At 54.5% G+C, this 26,399-nt stretch overlaps 1 protein-coding gene across 2 annotated transcripts in view; it reads right to left on the bottom strand.

The window, feature by feature from the left end:
- CPNE2 (copine 2) overlaps positions 1–26,399 on the bottom strand; it is a 55,439-nt gene that overhangs the window by 7,048 nt on the left and 21,992 nt on the right. For both annotated transcript variants that reach the window (XM_017878823.1, XM_017878822.1), the window contains exons 4-14: positions 25,254–25,328; positions 23,244–23,315; positions 21,333–21,416; positions 20,962–21,051; positions 19,606–19,704; positions 19,037–19,123; positions 17,272–17,331; positions 14,791–14,924; positions 12,825–12,879; positions 5,861–5,912; positions 3,393–3,526 (exon numbers count right to left, since the gene is read on the bottom strand). In XM_017878823.1, the coding sequence (XP_017734312.1) occupies positions 3,393–3,526; positions 5,861–5,912; positions 12,825–12,879; positions 14,791–14,924; positions 17,272–17,331; positions 19,037–19,123; positions 19,606–19,704; positions 20,962–21,051; positions 21,333–21,416; positions 23,244–23,315; positions 25,254–25,328 (942 nt within the window). The remainder of the gene's footprint in view (positions 1–3,392; positions 3,527–5,860; positions 5,913–12,824; positions 12,880–14,790; positions 14,925–17,271; positions 17,332–19,036; positions 19,124–19,605; positions 19,705–20,961; positions 21,052–21,332; positions 21,417–23,243; positions 23,316–25,253; positions 25,329–26,399) is intronic.

The raw sequence follows: 26,399 nt of genomic DNA, 5'->3' as shown, positions 1-26,399 counted from the left end.
TGAGGTGGGCGGATTAGTTGAGGTCAGGAGTTCAAGACCAGCTTGGCCAACATAGTGAAACTCTGTCTCTACTAAAAATACGAAAATTAGCCCAGCATGGTGGCAGGTGCTTGTAATCCCAGATATTCAGGAGGTTGAGTCAGGAGAATCACTTGAATCCAGGAGGTGAAGATTGCAGTGAGCTGAGACTGTGTCACTGCACTGCAGCCTGGGCAACAGAATGAGACTTTGTCTCAAAAAAAAAAAAATCCCTCCCAGGCCTTTCCCAGTTACTGCCCATTAAGCCTGCACCCAGGTCCTCACAGCACACTAGGGGTTTACTACGCCCATTTCATAAGAGGAAATGGGTCTGGGTGCAGTGGCTTACACCTGTAATCCCAGCACTTTGGGAGGCTGAGGCGGGAGGATCATCTGAGGACAGGAGTTCGAGACAGGCCTGGCCAACACGGTGGAACCCTATCTCTACTAAAAATACCAAATTAGCCGGGTGTGTTGGTGGGCACCTGTAATCCCAGCTACTCAGGAGGCTGAGGCAGGAGAATCGCTTGAACCCAGAAGGCGGAGGTTGCAGTGAGCTGAGATTACACCATTGCACTCCAGCCTGGGCAACAAGAGTGAAACTCTGTCTCAAAAAACAAAAAGAGGAAATGGGTTCAGAGCCGGAAACATTCCATTCCATAAGGAGAAACATGCCCCAGGCTCAGGGTTGCCAGGACGCTCCTTCTGGCACTCTGAGCTCCTTCCGGCTGGGCACTGCCTCCGCGTCCTGCGCTTGCTGTCCCCTCTACCCGGGCCGCTCTTCCCTGAGCTCTCTGCTGGCCTGTCCTTGTTTGCTGGCCTGTCACTGTGTGACTTGTCCAAGTCACACAGTGAGGAAGGGATAGCGGCAGGATTCAAACCCTGGCACCCGCCACTCCAGGGTACCCATTTTTCCCACAGACCCTCTGCTGCCTCCTGAACCATCAGAACAGGCTCTGACCCTCCCCGCTCCTATGGAAACCGCCTTTGCAAAATTATAACTGAAGAAATTATGACAGCAAAAGAAATCAGACCTAACTGACTCTATCTTGCTTCTAACCCTTCAACTGTCCTTGTTTATTCCTGGGTGTAGGCCAAACTAACTTTGGGAATGGATTCAGTTCATGGTTTGACTCTGAAACAAACCAGTAACAGCCCATTCCCAAAAAGACCCTCTTCTTGCCTGGGGTCCAGTATGTCTTTGCAGGACTAACAAATCAGCTACAGATCAGAAATTACAGTTTAGGGGTCATGCAGCCTCTGGCTGCAAGAGTCTGAACCTCCCCCAAATTGGGGATAATGTCACTATTGTGAAACCTAAGATCAGTGCTTGAGATATTTTGCAGCCCCTGCACTCCATGGATCAGCGGACACCACCCAGACCGGTAATGTGGCTCAGTCAGTTCTGCCATCACACCCAGGAACAGAGACAGCAAGGAAACCTCACTTTGACCCCCTATGATTCCATCTCCAGCCTGACCAATCAGCACTCCCCACTTCCCAAGCTTCTACCCGCCAAATTGTCTTTAAAAACTCTGATCCCCAAATGCCCGGAGAGACTGATTTGAGTAATAATAAAAGTCCGGTCTCCTGCACAACCAGCTCTGTGTGAATTACTCTTTCTCCATTGCAATTCCCCTGTCTTGATAAATCAGTTCTGTCTAGGCAGCAGGCAAGGTGAACCCACTGGGCGGTTGCACTATCTTTCCCACCATCTCCCGGAAGCCAACTGCCACCTCCCTGATGACCAGGTGCCTCCTTCCCCTAGATGGTTCCCTTAGGCATGGGACCAGGTCCCTTTCCCTGGGGGAGGAGGCTCTGACTGAACTTGTACAGCTCACATCCCTCAGCCAGCGCTGACTTCATCCATTCACAGAGCACGATGAGCCTGCACAGCCCAGGCGCTGGACCAGGCGTGGAAAGAAGGATGTGAACTAGATGTTGCCGACCATCATCAGGGTCAGCCAGGAACAGGCAGAGAAGGCAAGAGATCTGCTTCAGATAGGTGGTTAGGGAAGGCTGCTTGGGGGAGGAGGCCCTGAGGGAGGGCTCTGCAGAGTCCAGGAAGGACCTGCGGGGGAACAGCTGGGATTGCTTGAGGAACACAGAGGGGTTTGGGTGGCAGAATCATCCTAAGAGAAGGAAGGGGCTGTGCAGTCAGTGAGGGGGTCGGTAAGGAAGGCAGAGGCTGGCCTCAGAGGATCCAATCTGATGGCGGAGGGTTTTTGGCAGGGCAGCGGCTGGATATGACCCTCCAGTGGGGGAAACAAACGGTAGTGTGTGGAGTGGTGGTGTGAGGAGTGGTGAGGGCGGCTGTAGGGTCCAGTGAGACCTGTGGCCATGGGGAAGTGGGTGAATTTGGGATATTTTAGAATCTAGTGAAATGAACACTCTAGAAGCGACTTCAGCAACCCTCTTCTTTCAATGGAGGTAGAAGATGAGAAAGGGGTGGGGGCTGGCCGAGGTCTCCCAGGAGGTGGTGGCCAGAAAGGAAATGGAGTCAAGTCTCCTCAACCCAGACCAGCATCCACAGCTCCGGGCTGGGTGCCTGATGCCCCATCATGGCGCTGGAGCCTGAGGAGCAGGGCTGGGTCAGGGGCTGAGAAGTCCTATGCAAAGGGCATGTAGATCAGTCAGGTCCCCAAGGTCAGGAGACGGCAGAAGGGACATGAGAGAACTGCCCTTAGGGCAGGGGGAGAAGACCCCTCAACTCATACTGCAGAGGGAGGCAAGGGCAGGTCATGGTGGAAATTGGGAGGTGGGCAAGGTGACCCTTGGTGACCCCATCACTGGCATCAGGCCCTGCCAGTAGGGCCTGCCTGGGAGCCAGCCTGCAGCTGGGGGCGGGAGAAGGGAAGGGAGACCAGAGTTGCAGATGCCTGGGATGGCTGCTCACCATATATTCCAGATGCCACGCAGCTGCCTTGGCAGCCTCAGGCTGGGGCAGTGAGGCTCTAGGCTTGCTGCTGAGTGTAGGGCCAGGGCCAGACAGTTCAGCAGCCCTCAGTGTGAGGCAGGGGCAGCTGTGATTAGAACTAGGTGGCTCGGAAGGGTCAGCATTAGGGCCTCAGGGGTCACCGCCTCCAGTTTTCCATCTTGTTTCTCTTATGGGAATAACCAGTACCTCACCCTGGGGAGACAGCTCCCATTGATCACAGCCCTGCCTCCCGCTCAGCACGAATGGATTTACTTTCTCCAGTCTGTGCTCCAGGAAGCCAGGAGCTTGACTCAACTCTCTTACAATACGTGAAGGTAAATTGAGGCCCAGAGGTGTCCACTAGGATTTAGAGCAAAGGGAAGGCAGAATATCCTACTCCCCAGCCCAGAGGATGTGCGTGGTTCCTGGCATGCCTGGCTTGCAGCTGACTACTCACCGTGGCCGTCTGCTGCTGTGTGGCCTGGGCCGCAAACCGAGCCACGTGGTTGACGATGGGGGAGAAATTGGTAGGACCGTAGAAGCGGATGTGGGGCAGGCAAGCTGAGTACGCCTGGGCGATACCATCCACACCTGCCTCGGGAGAAGAGTCTGGATCAGCCAGGTGTCCCTGAACCCACACCCGCTCTCATCCCACTGCTGATGAAGCATCTATTTCATGCTTACCCAAAATGTCCCTGCCACGGCTGGCATAGGCCTCGTGAGACTGGAAGCTCCCAGAGGGAAGGCCAGCATGGTAAAAAGTCAAGATCCCTGAATGTGAAGTCAGACAGGCCTGAAGAGTTTGAATCCTGCCTTTTTTTTTTTTTTTTTTTGAGAAAGAGTCTTGCTCTCCCGCCCAGGTTGGAGTGCAGTGACAGGATGTCGGTTCACTGCAACCTCCACCTCCCAGGTTCAAGAATTCTCCTGCCTCAGCCTCCCGAGTAGCTGGGATTACAGGCATGTGCCACCACGCCCGGCTAATTTTTGTATTTTTAGTAGACACGGGGTTTTGCTATGTTGCCTAGGCTGGTCTCAAACTCCTGACCTCGGGTGATCTGCCCACCTGGGCCTCCCAAAGTGCTGGGATTACAGGGGTGAGCCACCGTGTCCGGCCTGAATCCTGCCTTTCTTAGCTGTGGGACCTGGGGCAAGTGGTTTAATCTTTCTGAGGCTACGTCTTTGTCTGTCAATGGGACTGACAATCTACACTCTGGCAGTTGGCAGGAGGGGGGTCTCTCAGGCCTTTCCAGAGAAGGGGCTTGGCAAAGCTTGCAGTGATGCTTGGAGACAATGGGAAGCCATCTGGAGGTCCATTCTGGACATGCTATGGCTTCTGTTCAGGGTTGGGGAATCGAGGCATTTGCACAGTGTCTGTACAGAGTAGGCGCTCTGTAAATAGCTGCTGTTGTGAGCACAGTGCCATGTAGCCCTACCCAGAAGGCCTCTGGCCAGGGATGAAGTTGACCAACCAAAATGTCACTGGAGATCTATCCCAAATCAGACACCCTGGCCCAGCTTTGGAGATCCCCAGGGAAGGTAGATGCTATGTTGAAGCCAAGTCCTAGGCCGAAAGGTCTTATGATGGTAGAAACAGCCCTCTTCCATACCCACATGCATCCCCCTCCTTGACTCAGACTTTTCTTCCTCCTTCCTCTATCCCTCCCTTCCGTCTTCCTTCCTTCCTTCCTTTTCTCTCTCTCTCCCTTTCTTTCTTTCCTTTTCTTTTTTCCCTCCTTCCTTCCCTCCTTCCTTCCTTCCTCTTTTTTCTCTCTCTTTCTTTTTCTCTCTCTCTCTTTCCTTTCCTTTTCTTTGTCTCTCTCCTTCCTTTCTTTTTCTCCTTCCTTTCTTCTTTTTTTTTTTAATTAATTTTTTTTTTTTTTTTTTTGAGATGGAGTCTCATTCTGTTACCTAGGCTGGAGTGCAGTGGCACAATCCCGCCTCACTGCAACCTCTGACACCTGGGTCAAGCGATTCTCCCACCTCAGCCTCCTGAGTAGCTGGGATTACAGGTGCGCACCACCACGCCTGGCTAATTTTTGTTTTAGTACAGACGGGGGTTTCACAATCTTGGCCAGGCTGGTCTTGAACTCCTGACCTCTGATCCATCCACCTTGGCCTTCCAAAGTGCTGAGATTACAGGTATGACCCTCCCCTTCCCTCCCCATCTCTTTCTTTCCTCCCACCTCAGCCTCCTGAGTAGCTGGGACCACAGGCATATGCCACTATGCCTGGGTAATTTTTTTAATTTGTAGAAATGGGGTCTCCCTCTATTGCCCAGGCTGGTCTTGAACTTGAGCTCACGTGCTCGTCCTGCCTCAGCTTCTCAAAGTGCTGGGATTACAGGCATGAGCCATGGCATCCGGCCTCTAATAGTTTCTTAACTGTCCCTAGGAGGCTCAGAAATCCTCTTAGGCCCAGGGGTGGGGATGAACACAGACACCACACTCACTTCCCAGCCCCTGCCTCCTCCTGATCCCCTGCCAAGTACTCCGAGAGCAGGGCTGGCCTTCCCAGCAAGGGGGCGGGTGGGAAGGAGGTGAAAGCAGGTGTGTCTGGTGCCACCCTCACCTCCTCCTGGTTTACACAGGGTTTCCTGTCAGTGGCTTCCTGTAATTCTGACCAAACCACCCAGTAAAGTGAGAAGAGCAGCCATCATAGCTATCCTGGAGCAGGTAAGGAGGCAAAGGCCCAAGAGGTACAGTGACCTTTCCAAGGTCCTACAGCTAGGAAGGGCAGCAGCTGGCCTTGAATCCAGCACTATCTGACTCCAAACTGTAGCTCTTCCCGCTCTGTCACTCTGAGCAACAGTGAGGGGGAGGAGAAAGGAGAAAGAAATGAAAACCTGTCCTCTGCCCACCCTCCACCCAGGGAGCTGGCCAGGCCTGTCGCAAACACTGGGCGGCTACAGGCGGGTCTGACACTCACCTGAGCAGAAGGGGTTGGTGGGGTTGAAGTTGATGGCAAACTCATGGGAGACCTGAAACGCAGAGAAAAAAAAGCTGCAGCCTCCCGCCCCCAAACCCAGACCCAGGCCACCACCCACTGCCAGGCCAAGGCTCCCTTGGAGAGCACCTGGCTCGTAACCCCCACCCCTACCCTCCTCTAGACCACTGATACCCCCCACATCTGCTTTTCACCTCCACTGCTGGGTGTGACCCACAGAGAGGCCCAACCACCTTCTCCTCATAGTGGAGGAAACTGAGACCCTGGCGTGTCACCCCAGGCTCTTCTGGGGACTGGGGCTGCCTATGCCCCATCAGTCCTCTAAGAGTCCTGGGTGGGACAAGGATTCCCCTGTGGGTCAGGGTTCCAGGATGCTCCCTTATCACTGCTACTGCTGGATGTGGGCTCTACCATTAGAGCACTGCTTCTCTGGGCTTCAGAGGCTTTTCCTACCTTAATAGTAAGCAAAGGGGCTTGGAGAGGAGCCTGCCTTGTGCCAGATAGCCAAACAGGGGTAAGCTGACAGCCCGCTCAGAGCTGACCTGGCGATCAGGGAGTGTAAGGGGCTGCAAGGGGGTCAGATGGGGCTGTCACAGGCTCCCTAGGGACTGATCCTGCTTCTCTGCCTCCAGGCCCAGCACCCAGCCCCGGAGGATCATCAGAGGCTGACCTGGACACTCCGGGACACTGCTGCACCCATCACATCTGGCTGCTGCTGCTTGCATGGCTTCAGGGTACAGGGGGACTCATAACTGGCCCCGTTCAGGGCCGTGCGTGAGACTGCAGTGCCTGCAGAACCTGGGCCTCGGAAGATGCTGCAGAGCTCAGATGGGGGACAGCCCCTCCTTTCTTCCCTCCCCTGCAGTCCCACCGCCCCAAATTCCCCTCAGCCCGCTTCCTACCACATACTACATCCACATTCAGTGCTGTGCAGGGATCCCCTTACTCCTTCCTCACAACGCCCCATTGGAAGGGCAGCTGTTATCACCTCATCTTATGGATGACAAACCTGAGACACAGAGTGGACTAGAATTTTCCCACATTTCCTGGCGGGCAGAGCTGGGACTTGAACTGAGGTCAGGCTGCCCCCAGAGCTCACGCTAACCTCCATAGGCATTCCTCCCCCAGGGATTTTCAGTGAGGAGGGTGGAGGGGTGCCCAGGGCAAAGCGACCCCCTCCCCAGTCCTCAGCTACAGAGGAAGGCTTTTGTCTGGGCACAGACAATCCCAGACAGACCCTTCAGCTCCAAGACACAATGATGGGGGTGCTGGGAGGCTGTCCTGCATCCAGTGTCCCCATTTTACAAATAAACAAACCGAGGCCCAGAAAAGGGAAGCCAGGCACCAGAGCCACACAGTCAAACAGGCCTGAGACCCAGTGCCCTCCCCTCCCCTGGGGGTGGGAGTTGGTCCTACTCCTGGGGGAGAGGGCAGGGATGCAGCAGTGGGGTTCAGTCTGGCAGCCCTGGTAGCCCGGGGGATGGGGAGGCAGTGGGAGGATTCCTCCCTGTTTCAGGGAATGGGGTTTTCTGTTCTTTGCTGTCCGCTTTAGGTGCCCGGCTCAGAGCCAGTCCTCTGGTGTCCCTCTTGGGTCCTGTCCCTGTCCAGGGCCCCCTTCACCCTGTCCCCAGTCTGGGCTCCAGGTTTGGGGGCTGGAGGTCCCTGTTGCCATGGAGATTTCCTGAGCCTCTACAGAGATTACCAGGGGGGCTTGTATGGAGGGTCTGAGAGAGAAAATGGTTGCCAGGGAAACAGGCCTCCCTTGGGCCAATGACTTCCCGAAAAATCAGATTTTAGGAGATTTTAGAGACCACAGTGGGAAAGCCCCCTGCTGATAGGGGTGGAGGAATATTCTGCCTTCTCGGGCCCCCCACTCTTCATCCCCACTCTTCCCCCCATCTTTTTTGGGGAGGGCCCAGCCTGCGGTCATGGGGGCCGTGGAAGGTTGTCCATTCACCCCAGAGGCCCCAGAGGTTGCCTCCTCCAGCAGCTCCATTTCATAGCTGGAAAGAGTGAGGTTCCCAGAGGGCCAGGGAGTGCCCAGGTCACACAGTGGGGCCTGGGGACAAGTGTCCATGCTACCAGCAGTGGCAGCTCAGCCCCTCCCGTACTGGCTGCCCTGGTTTGCCTGAGAAAAGTCATAAACAGGACAAGTTCCTGGAGGACACAGAAGCTGATGAGGGGCTCCTGGGGACTGGCTGCCTGCCACAGGCCTTTGTCCTCGGACTCCCTGTTGCCTTCCGACAGCCAATGGCCCTGTTCACCCAACCTGGCCTGCCTCGGCCCTGAGGTCAGGGAGTTACTTCAGGCTCAGCTCCCTGCGGCCCTGGCTGAGGCAGGTGGTGGGCGCAGGGGGTGGGGCATGGAGAAAGCCCAAGGGATCTCAGAGTGACTGTCCTCTCCGAGCCTCAGTTTCCCCACCGAGTATGCTCCCCCTCCCCCCAGACCTTTGCACAGACTATGCCTTCTGCCCAGATCCTGTTCCTCATCTGAGTAACTCTGCTCACGTTGAAGGGCCAAGACCTCATGCCATCTCCAAAGGGAAATGTGTCCTGAGCCCCTCAGCCACTCTCTAGGGCAGGATTCCTCTCTGGGCTCATCTGGGCCACCCTCAGGGAGAAACTGAGGTCTCGAAGGCAGGCAGCCTGGTGGCATGCTCCTTCTGGCTCCTTCTAGCTTCCCACCCTCAGAGAACCAACCCCTCTGTTTGCTCAGGCCTGGGGCCCCAAATCTGGGCTGGGTCCCAAATTCACTGTCAACAAACAACGCAGTGCACACTGCAGGCCAGGTGCTGGGATGCAGGCAGAGGGAAACCCAGTGCCTTCCCCAGGCAATCACAAACAAGTCACAGAGTTCCATGAGGGCAGGGATCTGGGCAGGAAGAAGGGCCCTCATGTGAGCGTGAGCATGGCTCCCAGAGGGCAGGCCACTCGCCGAAATTCTAGGTGAAAATCGGTGACGGAAGCCCAGGAGAGGGAGTGCAGGCTGAGTGAAGGCTATGTGCAAAGGCCCTGAGGTGGGAGTGAATGAAGGAGCTTCAGGCAGCAGGAGTGAGTCAAGTCAGAATGCGAGAGAGGGTGAGGGGCCAGAGGAGCCAGGCCTGGCGGCTCCCGTGGCGGGGGAGGCAGGACACAGCATTTGTCCTTTCCTAGCCTGGATGCAGCATCTTTCTTGGCACCGCTGGGCACTCTAGCCTGGCCAAGCCCCGGCCTCCCCAGCATCGCCCTGTGACATTTACAAGGAGGCTTTTGCTCAAGAAAACATCTCATTCAGTTCTTTGAAAGCTGGCTGGTGTCCTAGCAACGGGCTCGTGCTGGGCCCAGCCGCACCAGCTCGCCCTGCCCCCCAATGGCATCATGTGGCCCAGCTTTGGTCCCATCTGAGGCGTAGCCTCACACCACAGGGAGCCAGGACGCCTACCTCTCCTGCCCTGGCCCTCGGGCCACTCCCCAAAATTCTAGGTGAAAATCATCCTCCCCAGAGAGGACCAGAGAGGGCGGGAGGCAAAAATTCATTCTGGAAACAGCAATGCGGCACAGCAGGGCAGCCAAGCAGGGGCACTGGCCGAGCGAGAGACATGTGCAGACTTAGGAGCTCTCTGGGCTCACACCCCACAGGCTTCTCATGGGGAAGCAACAGACTCTGAGAAGAAACTTTAGAGTCCATCTGTCCAGTTGGTGAACATGGCCTTGGGCAAGTCACTTTGAGGCTCCAAGCCTCAGTTTACTGCCCTGTAAAATGGGACAGCATTCCCTGCCCCTGTCCGCAGTGACTCCCCAGCATTATAGCTTCTGCGCTCATTGACATCTCCATCTCTGAGCCACCAAACCACCCCTCCCCTGGTGCCCGGGGTTCTATGAGGAGTCCCCGCCTCCTGCCCCAGGACTACCCACAGCCACACCTAAGGGACCCCCCCTCAATTCACCTCCATGCCTCTCCTGGCTCCTCCTCAGCCTTTAGACCTGCTTGACCTGCCCCTTCCCCTCCCTCACAGCCGGGTGACTTCCATGCTGGCTGACTGCCACACTGATGTCTCCATGCCCTTCTCCCCTCCCCGTCTTGTCTCTGCCATAATGGCCCCAGCTGTGGTCAGTGAAATGGGCAATCTCTTCTCAGCCTCACCTCACCAGGCCCGGGGCAGCCTCCAACCCCACTCCCTCCTCCCCGAGCCCTGACTGCTTGGCTTCCTCAGTGATTGAAATGGGTTCATAACAGGGCCTACCTCACTGGCTTTGGTGAGAATTAGTTGAAACTGGTAAAGCAGGCAGAGTGGTATCTAGAACATTCTAAGGGACCAATAAATGCTGCTACTTATGGGTTTGCTTTCTATGGGCTTCATGCTGCCCCTCCTTTGCTTCCTCCCCGCTCTGCCTGCCTGGCTCAATCTCTACTTCCTCTGCTTCCGCTGGATCTCTCATGCAGCTGTTTCTTTTTTTATTTTATTAAATACATAAATTAATTAATTAATTTTGTTTTTTAGAGACAGGATCTCACTCTGTCACCCAGGCTGGAGTGCAGTGCACTCATAGCTTACTGGGCTCCAGGCATCTTCCTGCCTCAGCCTCCTGGGTAGCTGGTATTATAGACGCCCACACCACACCCAGCTAATTTTTGTATTTTCAGTAGAGATGGAGTTTCACCATATTGGCAGGCTGGTCTTGAACTCCTCACCTTGTGATCTGCCCTCCTCGGCCTCCCAAAGTGCTAAGATTATAGGCGTGAGCTACTGCACCCAGCCAACTTTTAAATTTTGTAGAGACAGGGTCTCACTGCGTTGCCCAGACTGGTCTTGAACTCCTGGCTCAAGCAATCCTCCTGCCTTGGCCTCCCAAAGCATGAAATTACAGGCATGAGCCATTGTGCCCCACCTCATGTGGCTGTTTCTCACTCCACCTGTCTCCCTAGCAATCTCATCCTCCCAGAGGTGGCACCATGGGTCCTGGCCCAGGTGGCCAGGTCTCTCTCTGTCTCCCCAGAGCCTGAACCCATTGACCCATCATCAACCTATCTTTTTTTTTTTCTTTTTTTTGTGTGACAGGTTCTCACTCTGTTGCCCAGGCTGGAGTGCAGTGGCGCAATCTCGGCTCACGGCAACCACTGCCTCCCAAGTTCAAGTGATTCTCCTGCCTCAGCCTCCCAAGTATCGGGGATTACAGGCATATGCCACCACGCTGGGCTGATTTCTGTATTTTTAGTAGAGACAGGGTTTCACCATGCTGGCCAGGAAGATCTCATACTCTCTGACCTCAAATGATCCGTCTGCCTCAGCGTCCCAAAGTGCTGGGATTACAGGCGTGAGCCACTGTGCTCAGCCATCATCCACCTTTCTTCTGGGACTCCCACCTTACCATCTCCCCTGCCGAGCCTAGCACCCATCCCGTTCCTCATCTCAGTAAGCAGTACCACCCCTGCCTCAGTGCTCAGTTGGAAATCTTGGTGAGCTCTTCGGCCCACACTCACTTGGTCACGCAGATAGTCTTGGCCTCTGCCCTGAGTCTCCTTGCCCTTGCGCCTTCTCTCCGCCCTCCACTCTGCCCACTCTTGTCCTAGCCACGCCCCACTCAGTAGCCCGGGGAGGCCTTCAGAAATGCCAATCTGCTGATGAGCCCCTATGTGGTCCCTGCAGGGGTCCCCACGGTCCTTTAATGCCCACGTCTGTTTCCACCCTGCTCACCTCCAATGGAGGGTCCATCACCCACCTCTGCCAGCTCCTCCAGCTCATCCTGCAGCCTTCGCACAGGCTGTTCTCTGCCCTGAAGGCTCCCCCTGCCCCACTGCCACTCCTAGTCACTCTGCTACTTCCCTTTCCCCTCTTGGCTTAGAGCTTGCCCCCTCCAGGAAGCCTAATGGCCCCCAGCTGGGTTGGGTTCCCTCCTCGGCTCCCTGCAGGCCTTCAGTGCCCCCGCCTCAGCACTGATGCCACTGCCCTGTCTTTAGCGTTGCCAAATAGAATACAGGATGCCCAGTATGACTCAGAAACAGAAAACAAAAAACTGCATGTTCTCCCTTATAAGACGGAGCTAAACAATGGGTGCACACAGAACAGACACACAGCGGGGAATAACAGACACTGAGGACTCCACACAGTTGGGGGGTGGAGGGATGACGGATGAAATGCCACCTACTGGGTACAACGTAAATTATTTGGGTGATGAATACACTAAAAGTCCATATTTCACACAATACATCCTGGTAATACAACAATACTTGTACCCCTAGATTCAGACAAAACCTTGAATTGCAGATAAACAATGGATGATTTAAGTATAAGTATGTTCCATGCAATATTCAGGACATATGTATACTTTAAAAATTGTTTATCTGTACTGGCGCAGTGGCTCAGGCCTGTAATCCCAGCACTTTGGGAGGCTGAGGCCGGCAGATCACCTGAGGTCAGGAGTTTGAGACCAGCCTGATCAACATGGTAAAACCCCATCTCTACTAAAAATACAAAAGTTAGCTGGGGGTGGTGGTGGGCACCTGTAATCCCAGCTACTCGGGAGGCTAAGGCAGGAGAATTGCTTGAACCTGGGAGGTGGAGGCTGCTGTGAGCAGAGAATGTGCCACTGCACTCCAGCCTGGGCAACAAAGCAAGACTCTGTCTCTAAATAAATAAATAAATATCAATACATAAAAATACACATTGTTTATCTGAAATTCAAACTTAACTGAGTGTCTTGTATTTTGATTTGTGACATCTGGCCATCCTGTCTGTCCTCCCCACTTCATATGGGTCTCATGAGCAGAGCACATAACTGTGCTGCCCCGTTACAGCCTCAGTGTCTGCCCAAGAATCAGACTTGAGAAATGAGCGTGGCCTGGGGTGAACACAGGGAAGGTAGGGCAACAGGGCCCCAGCCCAAGACCTTTCCAGAGCAGATCCCAGAGAGACCATACACACAAACCCCATCTCAACCAAAAGGAAACTAACTCCGGTTTCACTTACCTTCCAGTCTGGGGGTAACTGGGCCCCGAATCCCAGAGCTGGAAACATCTTATCACTAATCAGAGAGAGAAGAGAAACACACTGTGAGACACCTGAGGACACCGCCTGACCCTCTGCCCAGGGCTGGGCCCGCTCAGCCTCATACACTTTCAAGGACAGAAAGGAGGAGCTCACCACCTCTAGAAAAAGCTGTTAGGATCATCTACCTAATGAGCCCAACCCACCTCCGGGGACCTGGGGAACCTGTGGCCTGACCATATCTATACCTATGGCAGACACAACAATGGTACTTCTAACCAATGGGCCTGGGCGTAGCTTCTAGATCCTTCTCAAACTAAGACCCCGGCCAGCCACTAAACCAAGGTCAAGACAGAAGTAGAATGAATGTACCGGCTGTCTCTCAGCCTCCTGCTCATAGCTAGGGAAAACTCTACTAATATGAGAACCCTCCTGTGGCATTCAAGGTGCTGTGTCATCCAGCCCCAGAGCCTAGTCTCATCTCCTTCCACCTGTGCCCCTTCACACCCCACTCCCCTAGCCCTGGCCACTAGCCACTTGCTATTCCCCAAACACACAGGGTACCTTCACATTCCAACTTCAATGCTGTTGTGCCCCCATCTGTAACATCTCTCCCTAATCTGTTTCCCCTAGCAAACTCCTACTCATCCTCTAAGGCCCAATCAAAATGGCCCCTTCTCTCTGTCGATTTCCTCGATACCCTACAATGCCTCTCTTTTTGTGCTCCCATAGCTCCTACTTCACATGTAAACTGGTCTCTCAGAACTCCAACAATTTCTTCCTTATCTTCCTCTTCAAGTAGGAACTCCCCGAGGACAGGAACCACATTTCATTTGCATACGCACTCAACATACATCTACTAAGGATCCCTCTGGCTGCAGTGGAAAGGACACACAGCTGGCGGCCAAGGCAGAAGCCGGGAGACTGATGAGGAAGCTAATGAAATGATCTTGGCAGGAAGTGACAGTGGCTCACCCAGGCAACCAGAGCTCACTGGGGCCATGCTAAGTCTTAATGCCCATTAGACAGCTCAGTGATGGGCTGAATGGGCAGCTGGACACCTGGGACTCCACCCAACCATGCTGATGACGACTTCCACCTCCCTTGTTCTGCATGTTGTACCTCTCTTAATGTGGCCTGGGATCACAGCCACCCTTCAGGCCCTGGGCCCCCTGGGAGTCAAATGCTGGTCCCCGGCTGCCCCTCTCTAGGAGGCCAAGTCCACATAGGGCTCCTGAACCTGCTCTCATTCCTGCCAAATTTCTGGCAACTGCTCCTTCCTCCCCTGTTCCCAATGTGTCAGCCTCCTGGTCATTCAATCCTCTGACCTGGAGCTCCCAACCAGCACCATCTGTGACAGTGATGTCATATCCTGTCAGTGGCTACACCTGCCATACTTTCACACAGCTTCCCTTCACTGGCTTTCCATGGTACCCACCCTGACCCAAAGGTCCCCAGGAAGCAAGGTCATGGGAGGAGGGTCCATGCATGCTGGCTGCTCCTCAGACGTTCCCAACAGAAGTGAGACCATTAGGGAACTAGTATCAGGCTCAGGAACCAGAATGGCTGACCTCCAGTCCCATGATCTGCGGGACCTGGAACAAATTCTCCACTCCCACCCCAGGCCTCCCATTCCCTAGCTCTAAAAGGAGAGGATGCAGCAATAATGAACAAGTTTCATCTTCCATCCTGATTCATTTTCTTATTAGCTACTTGGTGTACTGTGTGGAAAACGATCCCAGTTTGAATCTGGGCTTGGCAGGTTGGAGTTCAGCAATTGATTAGCAATGTCCGTCAAGGGTAAGGGAATGGGTAATAACTACACCTATGCCATTTGCTGTCCATTCCTAGATTTGATGATTTCTGGGTCCCTTCTAGCTTTGACACACTGAGCTTCCCAGGTTGGATGGAACCCTGGCTGACCTTCAGAGCCCCTCTCCAACCTTACCTGTCATAGTCCTGAATGATCTGCCCAACAGCCCAGATGGCCGACAGATATTCGTTGGTGCCCATAGGGTTGATATAGTGCAAAGAGGAAGGGTCGAGGGGATTCCCGTTGGAGGCTGTAAAGTCTATTCCAACCTGCAGAGTGGAGAAAAAGGCCACCCAGTGGGGCCAGAGACCCTGGCACCCTATCCCACTCCCAGGGAATAGGAGACGTAGATGGGACATGGGAAGCCCACTCATCCCCCAGCCCTCCCCACAATATGATGATCTGAAACCTAGAAACTGTCTGATTGTGTCACTCCTCTGTTCTAATGCCATCGATGGCTCTCTATTGCCCAAGCATAAAATCCATTGCCTAGATGTGATGACATAAGACTAACATACAGTCCCAGATTCCTTTTTCTCCTTACTATCCCTACCCACACATACATCTGTTCCCATATGCAGGCATTTATTCATGAGCTTCCCTCTGCATGTAGTGCCAGGCTATCATTTCTCCCCGTTTAACTTTGCTCCATCTTCCAGGCCCAACTCAGATGCCACTGCTCCACTGCAACCTTCCCAGATAACCTCACCCTCAACCCAAGCCATCTCCCCATTATCCCTCAGACCATCAAGGGGCCTGGGACCTGGGGTTGCCTGGTAGAACAGTGCCAGTCTCCCTGGAGGAGCCTGGCCCAGGGCTGGGAACAGCAGACAAGGCACGTGCTTAACAGGGACTCAGGGATGATAGGCGGGCAGGGACTGGGGCTCTACCTGCTCTCTCAGCCCCAAAGAATCCCAGATTAATCCCTGGAGAAACGGCACAGAGGGGTGGGCAAGGACGACCCCTACCCAGCAGGGGAAGGTTAGAAGTAGGACCTAGGGGAAGATTTGGCTACATGGGAACTCAGTTGCTGTGGGGTAGGAGAGAAGGGGCCACCCATCCAAATCCTCGTATGGCTAGAGGGTCACCCCCCCAGGCCAGGGGCAGAAGGTCTTAGTCCTTGAGGGGCCCCTGCAGGGACACAGCCTAGAGCCTGGCACAAAGGAGGCAGTCAGTGTGAGTTTGCTGAATGAACAAACCCATGCAGGAGGTCCAGGAGGGCCTGGCCTCTCTGCAGGGGAGGGGGCAGTGGTGGGCAGCAGGGTCAGAGGTCAGCAAGGCCAGTCCTCTGACTCCATGGCATCCTGCGATGCCCTCCATCTCCCATTGGGATCTAGGGGTGGTGATGGGGAGCAGTGAGATAACATGGGGAGGTGGGCAGAGTGTGGCACCCCAGCAGCTTCCTCCCTTCTGGGACTGAGGCTCCCTTGGGGTGAGGAAGCAAAGCCAGGATGAATGGCCCAGAGTCTGTGAGGCAAAGACTCCAGGCCACAGGCAAGGTGGCAGCTCATTCTTCCAACGAGAAATGATGGAGCACCTACTGTGTGCCAAGTGCTGTGTGATATGCTGGGGTTGGAGTGGAAGCAAAATGAACAAAGTGCCCACACTTAAAGCACTCATTCCAGTGGGTGCAACGATCAGGGAGAAGCAACAAATGCATATGAATCTTGGGGTGGCAAGTGCCCAGAAAATAGGAAAATATGGAGGGCCAGGCCCAGTGGCTCAAGCCTGTAATCCTGGCACTTTGGGAGGCCAAGGTGGGCAGATCACTTGAGCCCAGGAGTTTGAGACCAGCCTGGGCAACATAGCAAAACCTCATCTCTACAAAAAAATGCAAAAATTAGCTGGGTGTGATGGCATGCACCTGTAATCCCAGCTACTCAGGAAGCTGAGGTGGGAGGATCAATTGAGCCCTGAAGGTGGAGGCTGCAGTGATCTGAGATCGTGCCACTGCATTCTAGACTAAGTGACAGAGTGAGACGCTGTCTCAAAAAAAAAAAAAAAGGAAAAGGAAAAGAAAAGAAAGAAAATAGGAAGATATGACAGAAGAGCAGCAAGGCATTGAGGGAGGGAGGGCTCCCTGGAAGGTGACCTGCGTTACCTCCTCAGGCCTGAAAAATGGCAGGGGGGCAGCCATGCAAAGGTTCTGGGGAAGTGTTTCAGGCAGAGGGAACAGCAAATGCAGAAGGAACAGCAAATGCAAAGTTCTAAGACGAAGCAGAGCTTGGCGTGTTGGGCAAACAGAGGAACAGTGTGGTTAGAGGCCAGTGAGCGAGGAGGAAGGAGACTGCAGATGAGGGACGCAGCGATCGCTGTAGGTCTTGTGGCCAGTGAGGAGGAATTTGTTTTCTTCCACCTGCAGAAGGAGTGTAGCCACCAGACTGAGAGCTATGCACCTGTGCTCTGACCTGTAGTTAAGCCCCAACTCAGCCCCATCCAGCAGGACCAGACAGCCCACTTAATGCCCTCCTCACTGGGCCAGACACACTCCTTGCCCCAGGGAAGTCCTTCCTGAAGTCTATCCTAAGTCCCTCTGGCTGCACTAGTGGCCCTAGTCTTCAGGGAGGACCCTCACTGGGATGGGGGTGCAAAGGGAGCCAGAGGGGAGAGCCTTACGGTGAACATGAGCTGGCAGCCTCCCAGGATGTAGTCTAAGAAGGAGTAGTCTCGGTTTATCTGGAAGAAAGCAGACGAGTCAGTGGGCCCCCTTGACTTGGTCACACTCCCGGTGGGAGAGTTGTTGCTCTATGTCCTGCAGCCTCAGTAGGGACAAGGAGTTCAAAAAAGGCTGATGGGCCTGATCTAATTACAACATAACCCAAATCTCTCTATAACAAAGCCATCAGTGCAATGGTTCCCAGTGGGTGGGGGACTCACAGAGACCCCCACATCCCACAGATACACAGACACATGCTGGTTCCAGGGAGGGTCCCAGGGCCCAGTGTCAGTTACCCGACATAGAGTGTCTCAATTTGTCACTGTTAGGTACTTACCTTCTCCTGGCCCTTATTAATCTACCTTTTTAACAAAGAGAAAGAGCAGGCCTCCAGCTCAACGCTTTCCTCTAGAAGTTGATCAAGCCATTAAGACTGTATTCGTTTTGATGGTCTCTGTCTCTTTTTGGCAAAGAAGCCAGACTTTTTAATTTTGGTAGAGTTCTAATAATTCCTTTCTAAACAAATGTATTTAAGGAAGGAAGGAAGGAAAGGAAGGAAGGAAGGAAGGAAGGAAGGAAGGAAGGAAGGAAGGAAGGAAGGAAGGGAGGGGCCAGGTATAGTGGCTCACGCCCGTAATCCCAGCAGTTTGGGAGGCCAAGGCAGGCAAATCACTTGAGGTCAGGAGTTCAAGACCAGCCTGGTCAACATAGCGAAAGCCCGTCTCTACTAAAAACACAAAAATCAGCCAGGCGTGGTGGTGCACCTGTAATCCTAGCTACTCGGGAGGCTGAGGCAAGAGAATCCCTTGAACCTGGAAGGCGGAGGTTGCCGTGAGCCAAGATCACGCCACTGCCCTTCAGCCTGGGTAACAGAGTGAGACTCTGTCTCAAAACAAAACGAAAACAATAATGCAGGGAAGAAAGGCTGATTGAAAAAAGTAAGTAAGGCAGGTGCCAGAAATTGTGAAAAGTGATGTGAATGATGGAAATTTCAGAAACAAGGACCATCCATCGCGAGGCTGCAACCTGACATCTTGACCTTTAACAGGGTGCTTTTTTGTCGCGACATCACTGAATCTCGTGTAAACCCCAGCCAGACGAGGCTCCAAATAAGGCTGGGGTCTGGGATCCACCCACTGGTGGAGAGCAGCGGCCAGACTCCTGAGCTGTCAGGCCCTGAGCCCAGGGCTCTTGCTCTCCTGCTCCAGGCTGCCTTCCTTAATGTTCTGCCAGATCCAGCAGTTATTTGCCCACCAGGTCTCCTGGCCCCCGCCCACAGCCTGGCCACTGCTGACATGAACTTCATTGCCTTTCTGGCCCTAGCTGTACCATGGGAGTCACAGTGACATTGATACCAGAGAGGACAGGGTGCCCCCACCCAATGTCCTCTGCCCCTTGCAAGCCCACCGTGGGTGGTAGCGGCTTGCAATGACAATTCTCCCACCAGAACAGGCCCTGGAAGGTCAGCCCGTGCCTTCTTCGGCCTCCACACAGGAATATGAGAGAAGAGTAACCCTGGATATGCTCTGCCTCATTAATATCTCCATTCCACAGATGAGGAGACTGAGGCCCAGTGAGGTGAAGCTCAGAAGGCCACAGGGCCAGGATGTAGCAGAGCTGGGATTTGAACACAGGCCTCACTGGCTCCAGACCCAATGCCCTGTCTTTCCCTTCTGTGTGGCCTGAAACCTGGCCCCTGGCTCATGCTTGCCCGCACTGGCTCACCTTGCAGGATCGCAGAATGATGATGCCTGAGTTTTTATAGTTCTTCTTCTTCCTCTGCTTCTTGGGGTTGATGCACTCAAACTCCAGCTGGGCAACGCAGAAGAAAGAGACACTCAACTCGGGGCTTCTTTGTTCTTTGGGGACAGATCCTCCTTGTTGGCCCTATAATCCTTTCCACAGGCTTGACAACGGGGGCAGTATGCTTCCTCCAGGGAGCCTTCCAGGATGTCCACACCCAGAAATGGCAGCAGGATCAGCATCTGACTCCCTCCTCCCCAGATAACACATCCCTATCCTGTGCAGCTGAGGGCCCAACATCATGGGATGATGGACAGCTCCTGACTGCTCACTGTGTGCTGGGCACTTTACCCACATCATCTCATCAATCCCCACCCAAATCCTCTGCCCCCACTGACAGATGGAGAAACTGAGTCTTAGACTGAATGCCTTGCTCAAGGTCATGCAGCCAGAAGGGGGATCTGAGCCCCAGGCTGCTTGACCCAAGACCCGGTGCCCCTTCCCCCAGCCCTGCTGAGGTCTTGGGGTTATAATACACATGCCCATCTCACCGGGACGCTGTCTCGAGCCTCACACATCTGTGACACTGAGGTCTGGAACTCGCCGATGAAGTCATGGCCCCCATCGTTGTCATAGTCGTAGCACATGACCTGGGGTGGATTCAGCACGGTCACCTCAGAGCTGTCCCCCAAGAGGTGCTCTCCAGCCCCTCTCAACTCCCCAAGCAAACCCTCTGTCTTCTGTTTGGGTAGTGCCTCCCCTCAGCATCTGCCTAGCTGGCCTGGATAGCTCCTGAACCACCTCCTACAGGAAGCCTTCCATGATTGCTGGGAAAAGATGTGTCTGCCCCACTGATGGAGGCTGTACCCTCTAGTGCAGGCAACTCCACTCCTTACACACTTGGCAATTGGCTTCCCCTCTGCCTCGGGTTGTGACTCACCCAGCTTATGGCCTGGGGTCCTCTCTAGACATATTTTTTTCTGAGATGGGCACAGAAATCACAGCTCTATATGCTGTCTAACTGAGCTGCCATGGCCCTCCTAGGAGGAAGGCAAGGATTATTGTTCCCATCCCACTGATGGGTAAACTGAGGCCCTGAAAGAGAAGTAACTGACCAAAGTCTCGCAGCAGCAGTAGCAGACCCAGTACTAGAACCCAAGATTCCTGGTATCCTACTTGGGAATCCCTGTCCTGACCTAGCTGTCTCCCCAACCCCATCTGCTCTAAGACCCAGCCCCTGAGGACCAAGAACTTTTATTTATTTTATTTGATTTTATACTTTTTTTTTTTTTAGACGGAATCTTGCTCTGTCACCCATGCTGGAGTGCAGTGGCTCAATCTGGACTCACTGCAACCTCCGCCTCCTGCGTTCAAGCGATTCTCCTGCCTCAGGCTCCTGAGTAGCTGGGATTACAGGCGTGCGCCACCATGCTTGGCTGTTTTGTATTTTTAGCAGAGATGGGGTTTCCCGTGTGGGCCAGGCTGGTCTTGAACTCCTGACCTCCAGTGATCTGCCTGCCTCAACCTCCCAAAGTGCTGGGATTACAGGCATGAGCCACTGCACCCGGCCAGAGGACTGAGAGCTTTTAGAGAGACTGGTAATCACTGTCCTTACCATGCCACATTTGATCGTTTCCAAGGTGTTTCCCTAGCTAGCAGCTCCGCAGCCCTCTGGGGAGGGCAAGACAGTTTTGGAGAGGGGTTCAAAGGTGGGGGCCCTGCCTGGGTACTTCAGGGCATCAGATCCAGGATGAGGACCCAGTCTCCAGCCCTCCCTCCTCCAAAGATGGGGGCTCGTTCCATTTGTATGAGAAAGAGCTTTCTACAAGGCATCCCTGGGAGCCTCAGATACACAGGGAGGCTGGAGCTGGCAGGGTGGGGAGCAGGGTCCCCAGAGCCCCCCTCACCTGGATGGGCTTCTCCATGTCCCCATCACACAGGGACACCAAGGGCACTGTGAATGGCTTCCACACAGGGTCCAGTGTGTACTTGATTACCTGTGGGACAGAGAGGGCTATGGTGAGCTCAGGCCCTGGGCAGCAGTGCTCTGGGGTTGGGTCAGCCCAATAGGGACAGGGTGACAAAATGGAGACCCACAGCCACACTTCCAGAGATGGAAGCGAGCGTCCCTGTGGCCGGCAGGAAGCACGTCCCTCAGGTGCCACTGCGGGTCTTCCTGCACACTGCGCAGCTGTGACTGCACTGCCCTTTTCAGAGCTGTGGAGGGGCTGGACTGCAGGCCCACTGCTTAGATACCCCTGGGCCCCCACGTACCCACCTCAGTCCTGTGGACCAGCATCCACTTGCCATCGTCTCCTGGCTTATAAAACTCCAGAAAGGGGTCTGACTTCCCAAAGAGGTCCTGGGAGAAATGGGAGGATGTGGGTCAGAGAGGCACAGCCCTGCCAGGTTCAGGCAGATGGGGGTGTGGCCCTGCTGCCTCCCCAGCCGGGTGTCAGGGTGGCAGCTGTGGGCAGAGCCAGCCTGGCCCCCTCTCCTCAGCCTCTGCAAGGCTCAGCAGAGGCCCAGGGCAGCTGCAGCCCTCTAGGATCAACCAGGTCCCCCAGCAGAAATCCACCACCCTGAGGCTGTCAGAGCTTGTGCTCAGAGACCCCCGAGACCTACACCCTGTGTGAGTCAGAACTCCAGCACTTTAGATGGGCCAGGACTTCAAGAGGGCGCCTATTCCCAAGGTAGGGTGAGGCCCCCAGCAGGATGTCATTTAAATCTATTTTATTGGGAATGTGAAAACTATCCTGAAACTATCCTGCACATGACATAAGGAATATCATGGCCTTTAAACAATCATTTAAGGTTTAAAAGGGCCACTTTTGTGTGTGACCCTTCCTTCCTTCCCTCCTTCCTTCCTTCCTTCCTTCCTTCCTTCCTCCCTTCCTTTCCTTCCTTTCCTTCCTTTCCTTCCTTTCCTTCCTTTCCTTCCTTTCCTTTCCTTCCTTTCCTTCCTTCCTTCCTTCCTTCCTTCCTTCCTTCCTTCCTTCCTTCCCTCCCTCCCTCCCTCTTTCTCTCTTTCTCTCTTTCTCTCTTTCTCTCTTTCTCTCTTTCTCTCTTTCTTTCTTTCCATCCATCCCTCCATCCACCCACCCATCTATAGGGTCTCACTATATTGCCCAGGCTGGTCTCAAATTCCTGGCCTCAAGTGATTCTCCTGCTTCAGATTCCCATGTAGCTGGGATTACAGGTGTGAGCTGCTGCACCTGGCAAGTGTTACTTTAAAGAGGTTATATTCAAGTGAGGGAGACAGAAAATAAAATAAGTAAAGAAAGTATGGGCTAGGCATAGTGGCTCATGCCTATAATCCCAGCACTTTGGGAGGCTGAGGCAGGTGGATCACAAAGTCAGGAGAGCAAGACCATCCTGGCTAACACGGTGAAACTCCGTCTCTACTTAAAAAAAAAAAAAAAAAATTAGCTGGGCATGGTGGCAGGCAACTGTAGTCCCAGCTATGTGGGAGGCTGAGGCAGGAGAATGGCGTGAACCCGGGAGGTGGAGCTTGCAGTGAGCCGAGATCGCGCCACTGCACTCCAGCCTGAGCAACAGAGTGAGACTCGGTCTCAAAAAAGAAAAAGAAAAGGAAGTATGCTAGACAGCAGTAAGTATTAAGGAGACAAGCAGGAGAGGGTGGGAAATCAAAGACCAATTTCAGGGAAGGCCTCGTTGAGGAGGTGATGTGGGAGCAAAGGCTTGATGGAGGTGAGAGAGTGCCGTGTGAAAATTCAAGGGAGAGAGCATCCCAGGCAGAGGGAACAGCAAGTGCAAAGCTCCTGAGGGAGGAAAGTGCCTCGTTTAATTCACGGACAAGGGGCTAGATTTGGCTGAAGCAGAGTGACATGCAGGGAGGAGGGGTGAGGTCGGGGAGTCGAGGCACTGGGGACACATCAGGTAGGGCCCCATTGTGTAAGGACCCTGGCATGTACTTACACTATGTGAGATGGGGATGCCCCGATGAGCAGGTTTCCAGCTGTGTTTTGAATACCCCTAAGGGATGGAACACTCACTACCTCAGAGGTGAAGGAGTCCTAATCTGGAGTGGCCAGGAGGGCCCTGTGCTGGATCAGTCCCTGGAATGTGATGGAGGTGGTGGCCCGGGGCCCCGGAGTGAGGCCACACAGCCCTGGGGCTGGTGGGGCTTTACTGCTCCCCTTCGGAGCCCCTCCTCTGCCCGCCTTACCTTCTTGTCCAGCCTCCTGCCCGCCAGGCTCAGCGTGATGACCCGGTTGTCAGACAGCTCCTGGGCAGCAATCTGTAAGGCCGGGAACATGAGGGGCTCCTCAGACTCCCCCAGCCTCCTGCCAGGCAGGATGGCACAGGGTGCCCCAGGAGCAATCCACCAGGGTCAGGAGGGGGAAGGGAGGGGCAGTGCCAGGTGATCTCAGACAAATCTCTTGTTTTCCCCACACCTCAGTTTCCATCTTCTGGAAAATGGGGGAAATAACCCATCTGGAGATGAGGAATCAGGAAGTGGATCTATGCAAATCCGCAGGGCCCATGGGGTGGTGGGGGAAGATGAAGCAGATACCGGGGGTGGTCTTGAGTCCTGGGGAGAGGTTCTGGGCCAGAGAGCAGCATGACTGGCCTCCTCCTGCCTCTGCTGTAGCCACAGAGAGCACAGCTTCCTCAGAACACCAAGGTGTCAGCATCACAGCCACATCATTGTGCAGCTAGGGAAACTGAGGCCCAGGGGAGAAACTGAGTCCCATCAGTTCACACTGGTCATCTGTCCTATATGCATTCCCCATCAGCTATGGTTCCCTGACCCCAGCTCAGCCAGTGATGGCCTAGCTGGGTGACTTCAAGACTGCTGAGGCCCTCTCTAGGCCTCTCTCCCTCCCCTGCTGCCCACAGCAACACAAGTGGGCTGGGGCCTCTCGCTGGGGCCCCGTCTCCTCTCCTGCCTCTAGGATGGCCTCACCCAATGCAAGGCATCCAGCCCTCAGGACCCACAGACAGAGGCCAGCCAGGTTGCCCGTTCTCCCCTGCCATCCTCCCACTGGGACTTGCTCAACAATCCTATAGGGTAGGTCCTATTATCACCCCCATTTCCCAGGGGAGGGGACGGAGGCCTAGAGTGGAACTGCCAGAAATGCTGGGGGTGATGGCATACCCAGCTGAGTGGGGTCTGTCTGGGATGGCTTCTAGGTGGAGGGAAGCTGCCTTGTGAAGGTATTCATTCATTCATTCATTCATTCATTTAGAGATGGGGTCTCACTCTCTTGCCCAGGCTGGAGGGCAGTAGCATGATCATAACCCACTGCGCCTCAAACTCCTGGCCTTAAGGGATCCTCCTGCCTCAGCCTTCCAAGTAGTAGTACTACAGGTGCAAGCCATGTACCTGGCCTGGAAAAGCATTTAGATGGGGCAGTTAGAACACCAAGAGGTGGGGGGAGGTTGTTTGGGAGGTGGCGACCCATGGGGCAGGAACACAGTAAGAGCCTGGGGTATGTTCAGGCTATGCTAAGAATTCAGTTTGCTTTGAACACAGGGCATTTAAGTGAAGGAGATTAAAAAACACCAAGGCAGGAGAGCCAGGCAGGGTCTGAGGGTCCTTCACAGCCTTGAACCGAAGGGTTGGTCAGGCAGTGGGGAGCCCTGGGAGGTTCCAGGGCAGGGGAGTAATGCACGGGAACACACAAAGGCATGGCTTCTCCCTCCAGCCTGGCCGGCTCCCCAGGCATCACATGGGCTCAGAAGCCAGCCAGACAACCCAGGGGACGAGCTCGCTAGCTCAGCTGCCCAAGGGAACTTCTTCTCTGGGCCTCAGGGGTGCCCTGGCTTCTGGGAGTCTTTGAGGACCAAGGAGCTCATTCCTGCGAAGGGCCTGCGCATCGCAGGGGGAATTGCTGCGCATCGCGGGAATCGTTGCGCATTGCAGGAATCATTGCGCGTCGCAGCCACAGGCAGGGCACTGATGGGCAAGGCGCTTCTGAACGACCCCCAGGGGAGGGCAGGCAGGGGCCAGTGCAGGGAGGAGGCTGCTGGCGGGGCTCTGGAGGCCTCCCCAGCTTGTCAGCCCCCAGTGCATCATTTGTAGAGCCAGGAGCCGGTTGCTAAGAGACCTGTTGCTAAGTTGTAACTTGGGCCTTTTTACTCCAAACAAAGCTGGTGATTATCTGCCAGGGAAGCGGCCCATTGATGGGGAGGGTGTGGAGTGGGGTGGAGGGGTGCGGGAGGGGACTGGTACCGTAATCAAGCCCTTCCCGGCAGGCTTGTCATTCAGCAGCAGCAGAGGCCTAGTGATCTTCTTGCTGGAGACAATCTAGGGGAGAGAGGAGAAAGGGCGCACAGGGAGGAAGTGGGGGAAGCCCCGGGAGGAAAAATCCTCCACCGGCGCCACTCGGCAGGGCTGCCTCCCGTCCTGGGCTGGCTGGTGACCTGCCTGAACGTCACTGTCACCCTGGGAGGTGGACAGCAGCCAATCTGGGCAGTGAGGAGCCTGAGGCCCAGAGAGGGTAAGAGACCTGCCTGAGGTCTCCGGCTGCAGTTGGACTCCCACTGCCGGGTTTGCCCCTAGGAAAAGGCATTTTGGAGACAACTGTGGGAGGTTAGCCCCCAACTGCCTTCTCCAGAGGCATTCCACAGACCACAACTGCCTCAGGATATGATCTCTGATGGAGAGTCAAGCTCTGATTCTATGTATTTTCCTTTAGAGACAGGTCTTGATCATGGCTCACTGCAGCCTCAATCTCCTGGGCTCAAGCGATCCTCCCACCTCAGCCTCCTGGGTAGCTGGGACTACAGGCATGTGCCACCACGCCTGGCTAGCTTTTTTTTTGGTAGAGACAAGGGCTCATTATGTTGCCCAGGCTGGTCTCGAACTCCAGCCTCAAGCGATCCTCCCGCCTTGGCCTCCCAAAGTGCTAGGATTACAGGCATGAGCTATAGAGCCCAGCCAAATCGTTCTATGTATTTTTATTGGTTTGAATAGGTAATACACTCACACAGGGTGCAATAATCAAAACGACATAGAGAGGAAAAGTGAGCCACATTGAAAAGTCGCCCTCCCACCTGTGTCTGCCCACTGCACTCAGGGGCCAGCATGGTTCATGTTTCCTGGGTGCAGTGCAAGCGTCATCCTGTGCAGTGGGGAGCACACACCAGTATGATCTAGTCCTGCTCCTGCGGGGGTAGTTCTTCTCCCCAGATCCATGCACCTGCTCTGTGCCCTGGGACTGTGCCACCTGGCTCTTTTGTCCTCTGACTTTCAGAGGTTCAGCCAGTTGAGGGGACAGGCAAGAGACGGGAGAGCAGGTGGCGTGAGCAGTGGGGGCCCCGGTTTGATGGGAGCTTCTTCATTACTCTGGCTTCTGCCTAAGTTGCAGTCCAGAGG

The sequence above is a fragment of the Rhinopithecus bieti genome, unplaced genomic scaffold (genome assembly GCF_001698545.2).
Source record: "Rhinopithecus bieti isolate Rb0 unplaced genomic scaffold, ASM169854v2 scaffold_11161, whole genome shotgun sequence".
NCBI lineage: Eukaryota > Metazoa > Chordata > Mammalia > Primates > Cercopithecidae > Rhinopithecus > Rhinopithecus bieti.
The sequence above is the reverse complement of the archived record's forward strand: the minus strand, read 5'-3'. Positions and strand labels throughout refer to the sequence as shown.